The sequence below is a fragment of the Lepidochelys olivacea genome, assembly GCF_965140295.1.
Source record: "Lepidochelys olivacea isolate rLepOli2 genome assembly, chromosome: 5".
Lineage (NCBI taxonomy): Eukaryota > Metazoa > Chordata > Testudines > Cheloniidae > Lepidochelys > Lepidochelys olivacea.
In genome coordinates this window covers 114525918-114534381 of record NC_140415.1, presented here as the reverse complement: position 1 = coordinate 114534381, position 8464 = coordinate 114525918, and the positions used below count along the sequence as shown (strand labels likewise).

The 8464-nt window shown below is 43.2% G+C and overlaps 1 protein-coding gene across 1 annotated transcript; it reads right to left on the bottom strand.

Annotated features, from left to right (window-relative positions):
* Positions 1-2049: 2049 nt before the first annotated feature.
* On the bottom strand, positions 2050-6637 carry DMRTA1 (DMRT like family A1). Its single transcript, XM_084629430.1, has 2 exons — positions 6124-6637; positions 2050-3117 (listed from the first exon to the last, which is right to left on the bottom strand). Exons 1-2 carry the CDS (start codon positions 6542-6544, stop codon positions 2270-2272), a joined length of 1269 nt encoding a protein of 422 aa, XP_084485556.1. The 5' UTR covers positions 6545-6637; the 3' UTR covers positions 2050-2269.
* Positions 6638-8464: the final 1827 nt, after the last annotated feature.

The following is an 8464-nucleotide window of genomic DNA, read 5'->3' as shown; positions in this document are numbered from 1 at the left end:
TAAATCCATCCCTGCTAAAGCACATGCTTAAATGTCTGAACAGCCATGCTTTCCTGACTTAGGGCCTCACTGAAATCAAATGAAGCAGGGACATCTACTGAAACTTCAAAATAAGTTAATATTGAAAGCTTGCTAATTTCCACTGATGCTAAATACCATCAATTGCAAGCGATAAAACTGTTGCATTCTTTGATAAAATATAATCATTCAGAAGATATAATTTAACAAGCCAGTTCTCCATATAATTAGCCTTCATAATTGTTTACTTTTTGCTTATGCCTAACCCTACCCAGGTCCTCTTAGCACGTAGAAAATGCCCTGATGTTTGACTGAAATAAACTTTAGTTCTACCAGATAAACAGCAAAAAAGACTGACTTCAGTGGGAGCATGATCAGGCCCAAAGTCAGACTTTTGTTATGTTTTCTAGATATCAAGCAACAAAATCAGCATCAAATACTTCCTCAAAAGCATGTCTCTGTTTTAGTTGCTACATGCAACTAAGAGAAATTCCCATTCTTGTTCTGCAGTCCTATAGTTCTGATTCTGCGATAACTTTGACTTTAGCCACATATACAGTCATGTTGCAGGACTACTCAAATATGCAAAATTAAGCACACATATATGCAAAAGTCTGCAGGATAGGAGTCTAAGCATTGTGCCTGTAATTTAACAAATGTTTCAAATATTTTGGGGAGACCCAATCCTGGTGTCCTTACACAAAAGAAGAATCCCACTGAAATCAATAGGACTTTACACACAAGTAGAGAGAGCAGGTTTTGACTCTGCCTCACTTGTAACCAGGTTTTTTGTAATATACAAACATTTCCTATTATTTAAACAGCAACTCTCCAAAATTCATACTGTAACCAGTAAAGGAAAATTTAAAATACCAGCATATGTAAGAGAAACCTCTCTCACCTTTGCAGATTTTAAAAAATAAATTCCTTATGATATGAACCAAAATGCTAATTTTCTTTTCAAACTGCCATCAAATTGCAATAAACTAGAATGGCCAGAAGATGGTGCTCATTTGCTTTGACTTTGTTCACTGATTAGCTCTGAGATTCGCAACATAAGGTCTACAAAACTCGCAATAAAAATAAATGTATAAAGAAATCGTACTTGCCGTCATCATTTGAGAAGAATTTTATGAATGAAAAAAAATCCACAATACAATAAAATAAAATAAAAATTAAAAAATCCAAACTACAACCCAAAATAGGGGTTGTATTCAGTGTATACAAAGGACTGATTTTCAGAAATTCAAACCCCACACTGAAGTACAGTTTTTACATTTGGACTAACGCTGTTAAAAATGGGTGCCTAAAATCAGGTTCCTACATCCACATTTAGGCCCTGATACTTCAAAAATGTTCACTCATCCTTAACTTTACACCTTATGAGCCAGATCCTCAGCTGACTTAAAGTAGCAGAGTTCTACTGACTTCAGCTGAGCTATGCTGATTGATCACAATTGAGAATCAAGCACTGTAACTTAAATGGGGCAATTCTCAGAATGCAGAATTAAGTATGTGCATACATTTTTACAGGATCAGGGCCTTAGACACCTAAAAGAAGAGCCTGATTTTCAAAAGTGTTAGCACCCTGCAGCCTATATTTACTTCAGTAAGATCATTTGAAAAATCACGTTGCTTATTTTAGTGCTAACTATGGATTTATCAACTTAACATTAAGGACTCATTTTTGAAAGTCTTAGTTTTAAATCTCCAAAGTCAATGATGCAAACAAAAATAAGTACACAGAGTTGATTAAACATTTTTTTTTTTTAAAGGGAGAGGAAAGTTATAATGGACTTTCCTTAAAATTCAACTATTTCTGTTCACAGACAAATATATCCTAGTTATTGTTTCATTTACAAAACAATTTGAAGACATTATACAAACAAAATATATGTATAATAAAAAACTCAGTTTCAAAATCAGTGCTAATTTTGAAACCAGCTCTTCACAGCAGATATTCTGGATGGAAAAAATACATAAATTTAAAGTATTTTCTTTTTTGCTTAAAAATATTTGAGTTTTGCAAGCCATTCTACATTAAAATTTAAAAAAAAAAATCACATTCAAAAGGTGTCTAAAGCCTCATTATGTTCTTTTAAAAAGGAACTGGAAGTGTTCTGCCACCTCTAATATAATATTCTATGGACTGTGGGATTAAAGCATCCTTTGAGGCTCGACATACTAGTCCAGATGTCATCACAGCTGCATATTTTGCAAGTGCATTACGAAAGGGAATATGCTAAAGGCACTACTGGTTTTCTTGATTTAACCTTGAGAAAATTCCACTGCTAGTGACTGACTCTTTACTCGGAAAGTAAGACGCATCCTTGATCGCTCCTGAAAAGGAGTAGTCCATTGCTGGGTGAAAAGGCAAAGCTGGAACCAGTCCAGGTGTTAAGTAGGGTGACATAAATCCAGGCAGCCCTCTTCCAGGGGTGGAATAAGCCAGTTTTAGAGGACTAATCCCCAATCTAGGGTTTAGGCTATAAAGATTTGTTGCACTTCCAAATGATGTAGAACCGGTTTGAAGAGGGGAGAAAGCTGATGTATTGCCAAATGCTCCAACACCTAATCCTGTGAGGCTAAAACTAGAGGCTCTGTGTAAGGCACTAAATTCAGATCTAGATGGGTTTGCAAAGTCTTTGACATTTTGTTTATTCTCTTTCCTATTCAAGATCTGTTCTATGGCTTGGACCACATCTCCTTTGCAGAACTGCAGGATACTCTCCAGCTTGCTTCGTTTATGACTAGGAAAGACTTTGGTGAGAATGCCAAGTGGGTCTCTGTGTCTTGAAGCAGCAGCAGGCAGACTGGAACGGGGGGCAGCAAAATCCTTGGACCATTCACTTTCATTTCCTGATTCCATGTCTGAAGAAGAAAGAGATCCTGAACTTTCTACACCTTCCAACTGCTGCTCCGGACTAGGACACTGAACATTCTCTTCCTTTTCTGAGATTTCCAGCCCAGATGACTTCACTCTACAGCTTCCACTAGCTTCCGCTGACTCAGGCGAAGATATCAGGGGAGGAGGATGTGATAGGACTACAGGACCTTCTAACACCCTGAAGTACGAGTCATACTTCTGCACCTGTTCTTCTGGGAAATAAAAAAAAGATTAAATTTAGTCTAAAACTAGCCAACTAGCCTTCAAAAGTCTTATAAATAGCTACCAAAATTTCCACACAGTACACATTACACTTCCCAAGAAAAGATATAGGGTGAAATCCGAGCCCCACTGAAGTAAACAGTAAATTTGGCAAGGACCCCAACGAAGCCATGATTTTATCCCTTGGTATTCAAAGCAATGAACAGTGTAATTAAGACTGAAATCTGAAAAATGACCAAATAAAAAAATTGCACCTTTGTACTCAAGGGATCCTTGCCCAGATGCTCATTCATTTCAATGGAGCTGTGCTGGTATACAATAAGAAAACATCAGACTCTCCCTGTTTATTTAGTTATATTAGCTCACTTTAGTGATGAAACAGCCATGCTGGCTCTGCAGGGCTAAGAGAGCAGGCAGGATTCTCTTCCTTCTTGTTCTTCACCAACAGAATTCCTTCCTAAGTTCAGACTTTCATTAGAATGCTCAGTGCCATTTTGTGCGGAAATTTGAGGAAATTCCCTCCAGTTGATTTTGACTTAGGGAGAGACTGGGGAGAGGAAGCAGAAAATCAGCTTAGTCCTCCCCACTCTTTAGTTACTTTTTATGCTCATGAAGAAGAAAAAATGACTCATTTAAAAAAAAAACTGAACAATGGGTAATCCTCACTGAGTAACATTCTTTCATCTAAAGGGAAAGATCCAGATTTTCTTATTTTTAGCTGAGATACAGACAGAGAAGGCAACTGAAATTAAAATGAATAATGATGCAAGACTTCCCAAATTGTTCAGCATAGTACTTACATCACGTCAATACCTTTTTTGGGAGGCAATAACTATATATTGGACATGCCCAGAACAAAAATCTAGGCCCCTATCCTTCTATTGCTCCCATGCAGGTAAACATTTTTGCCTGCACACTGATTTCATTGGGACTCTCCATGGGCACAAGAGTCCACCTGTGCACACAAATTACAGAATTAAGGCTTTAATGGTTAATTAGAGGAAAATATACATAATTTCTTTGTAGCATATATGTGGGGTTTTCTGTTTTGGGGGGTTTATTAATTTAAATTTTCGAAGGGTTATTTTTAGCAATTTTTGCACTTTAGGTAGATGTTCAAAAAAATCGAGGGTTTTTTCCCCCAAGGCTCTCTCTTTGTAAATACTGAAATGAGTAATCTCTTAGTAAAATGTTAAAGGAACATGACAATTTCAAACAGCATGACACTGAAGTGTACTAGGGAACCTCTAGTGTACTACAGCAAGATTTACATTGACCAATTAAGGCTGAGCATGTTAGTACTTTTTAGAAATCACACCCACTGTAGTCCGCATTACTGTTCTATATAGACAAGTTGTTAAATACAAGTAACCATTTCTCGTGCTTATTGGATAAAAACTGATTTATTATCAGTTAAAACCTAAAATCAGAAGCCCTACAAACATGTAAATATTGAAAACTTTCTCATATTTGTACAATCCTGTTAGCAACCATCCCACATAGATTTTCAGTGTTTAAAAACTAAGGTTCCAATCCTGCAAAGGCTTATAAGCATATGTAGTCCTATAAGGGCTGATTTTGCACCCACTAAAGTGAACAAGAGTTTTGCCACTGATTTCAATGATGCTTAAGCCTTTGCAGGATCAGAGACCACTGAATGATCTCCCATACATGCATGATCAAATACCCAAATGTGTATGCGAGTCTTTCAGTTAACTTTGCTGTATATCAAAACTATTGCCAAAAGCAAGGATTAAGGACCTGATGCTGCCACCCTTAGTCACTATAGTCCAGTGTAGTGTAAATGGACTTCATCCTTAAGTATGAATTTGCAAGATAAATTTTTTAACAAAAATGCAAGAAAATCAGCAGAAACCATAGTTTGCTTTGTTTTTGTTTTTAAAAAAAGCTATCCACTTCTTTGTGGCATCATGACACCAACTTCATAAACACAATATTCCTAAACTTACAAAATGGGTATTTTTTTTAAAAAAACTGATAGTCTCTTATTTTATTTGTAAAAGCTGCATGACGTATATTTCACAGATAACATATTGCTTACTATACTTAATATGCAACACAGTATCCTGCATAATAACATAACATTGCACATTTAGCATTTATATATATATATATATATGCAAAAATAAAGACCCTGATCTCACAAACACTTGAGCACTTATTTGAATTATCCTACTGTTCGTGCTTAAACTTAAACACATGCCTAAAAGTTGACAAAACTGAGGCCATATATTGCTGATATTATCTTGAACTTATTAAAACACTGCATATTACATTAAATATGACATTTCCTATTTTACTGCATAACATATTGCATTTTGTTAGATCATGTGTGTGCACACACACACTCCAAAATGCAATATATTACACATGAAACAGATAACAGGAAATTGCATATTTAATAAAAAGCATAAGAGTGTTTATATGCTGTGCATATCATTCATGCACGGTATTGTAAGAGAGAAAAACTGAAGGCCAGAGCGTAACACCACGATCTAGAGTCACAAAGGGATTTGGGCACCCAACTGCCTCTTTAGGCACCTAAGGATATACTCCCTATATACGCATAAATATGCAATACATATGTACATACACTGTACTGGTAAAACGCGCAACCTTGGCTAGATTTTTAGAAGAGCTCCGTGCATGAGGCTCTTCTGAAAATCTGGCAGTAAGCGTCAAGATAGGACCCGCTGGGTGCGGAGCACTGAACATAAGGTTCTGGTCTGGGAGCCCACGCGGGAGCAGCGCTCTTTTAGGGCATCTGCCCCCTAACGCGTGGGGAACACCGGGGCAGCTCCCCGTATCGCCAGGCGCCGCCGTCCGTCCACACGGCCGCTGCCCAGCCCCGCCAGCGCGCGCACACACACACGCTTCGGGGAAATCGTGGCCACGCAGAAGTCAGCATCTGCTGCAGAGGGGCCCGGATTTCGGGGCCCCCCCGCCCCCACGCGCTCCCCGCCCCGCTCGCGCACCTCTTCTCCCCGGCTGGAGCTCCGCGCTCACGCCCCCGCCCGCCGGCGCCCGCCCGCGGAGGTGCTGGAGCCCCCGGGCCTCGCTCTCCTCCTGCGCCTGCTGCCGGCGCAGGGCCACCTGCGCGGCCATGACCCGCTGGCGCTCGGCGATCAGCGCGCACTTGGCGCAGGCACAGTCCCGCCAGCGGCAGAAGCGCTTGTGGCCCTTGAGCGCGGACACCACGCCGTGGTTGCGGCAGCGGGCGCACTTCGGGGTCCGCGGGGAGCAGGCGCCGCGCTCCGGGCCCCCAGCCGCCGGGCAGCAGGGGCTGGAGGAGCCGCCAGTGGCCGCGGCTGCCGCCGCGGCGGCCGCCGCCCGCAAGAAGAGACTGGGCGGGCGGAGGAAGGCGGGGGGCAGCCCCGGGGAGCTGCCCGGCTCCATGCCCGGCCACCGCACAGCTCCCGGGGAGGAGGGCGCAGCGCCTGTGGGCCGGGCCGGGGGAAAGCCGCCGCCGCCGTCTGCCCCTGTCGCTTCCCGGTGCGGGGAGTTAAGCGTCTCTCGCGGGTGGAGCAGGGCGCAGCGCCACGCCCCTTGCAAAGGGACAGCCCCCAAAAGAGGGGCGGGGTGGTAGCGCGTGGGGCCCCCACTGCTCCCCTCCTGGGCACACTGAGAGGAGCCGAGGAAGTTGCTTCACACTGGCGAGAGGGTGGGATTAATTTGTGAGAGTGCGAGTTCAGGTACATGCTGAGGGAGCGGCGAGAGCTGCAGGTGTCTCCCTCCTGCCCAGCCCTTCCCTGGTTCCTTCCTCGGGGCTCAGTTCTGCGAGCACAAATAGGGGCCCGACCCTCAGCTGGGATGGGGGAGACTCAGGTTCAGTTCCCCCTTTTGCCGAAGGAGATGAAAGGATTTCAGAAAAGCCATAAAAAGAAAAGGAGGACTTGGGGCACTTTAGAGACTAACACATTTATTTGAGCAAAAGCCATGGAGTTTAATGCTAGAAGGGACCACCAGATTATGTACTCCAGAGGTTCTCAAACTGTGGGGTGGGCCTGGCAAGGGAGGCTTTTTTCTTTTAAAGAAGTCTGACGGTCAGCCCCAGGTGACTGGACTCCTGCAGCAGGGCCATGCACACCTGGGAGGTCGAGATAAAGGGGAAAGCCAAAGCTCTGCCACCTGGACTCAGGCTCTCCTTCCTCCCCCGCCCCTGCCAGTCCCTCACCTGGAGGCAGTAAAGTTGTCAGCCCCCAGAAGGAGCAGCAATAGCGGGGGGAGTGGCATTAAGTCTGCTGTGAAAAGTGATATTGATGAATATCACTTTTCACATTGCCAACCTTACTTCTATGCTGCTGATGGTGCCACACTGCCTTCAGAGCTGGGCACCTAGCTGGCAGCTGCTGCTCTCTGCTCTGCTTCCAGAACTGGGGGGTGGTATATGTACTTGGAGGGAGGGGCATAAATGACTATGGACACAAAGGGGGACCCAATCAAACCACTTATCTCATCTAACCTCCTGTAGATCACAGAACACCATCACCCTAAACTTAAAGTCAAAGTTAGACAAAAGTACTAAGTCTACAGAAGACTAAACTATTATGTGGAACAGGAAAACAATGGACAAGACTGAGGGGTACCAGGGCCTGAGGCCCTCACGATGGCAGTGAAAGGATTGAGACATACCCAGATAATCCCAGTAAGTGACCTGCACCCACTCACTGCAGAGGAAGGCAAAAACCCTCCAAGGTCACTGTCAATCTGCTCTGGGGGAAAATTCCATCCTGACCTCATGTGGTGAGCAGGTGAGCAAGAACTAACCAGCGAAGCACCTAAGAAAGAGGATGCTCTGTACCACCTCAGGGTCCTGACCCTCCTATCCTATGTCCCATTTCCAGCCATGGCTATTCCTGATGCTTTGGATGAAGGTTAAAAGAAACCCAGAATATTACAGGTGAGGGGTAATCCCTTCCTGACCCCTGCAGGTAGCCATCTGAAACCATGAAGCATGAGCTTTAGAGACATAGGACGAAGTGAGACCCAGGAGTATAGAGCCTTGCCCCCTACCATCACAAGCAACCCCCTCATACAACTGCACTTATAAATTTGTCCAGCTCTCTCTTGAAAGTAATTAAATTCTTTGTCCCCACATCTCTTATTGGGAGGCACTTCCAGTACCTCATCCCTTTGGTGATTAGAAACCTTCTAATTTCCAGCCAGAATTTGTTCATGGCCAGTTCACATCCATTTGTTCTTGTGCAAACATCCAGTAGCATAAATAGCTCTTCACCCTCCCTGGTATTTACACATCTAGCATATTTATAGAGAGCAGTCAGATCCCCTCTCAGCTTTCTTTTTTTGGTAGACTAA

Excerpts from the sequence above, each read along its gene's own strand:
- DMRTA1 (XM_084629430.1), bottom strand. The coding sequence starts at position 6,544 with ATGGAGCCGGGCAGCTCCCCGGGGCTGCCCCCCGCCTTCCTCCGCCCG. Across the intron at positions 3,118-6,123 it reads GCTCCAGCCGGGGAGAAGAG|AAGAACAGGTGCAGAAGTAT; the intron begins GTGCGCGAGCGG and ends TTTATTTCCCAG.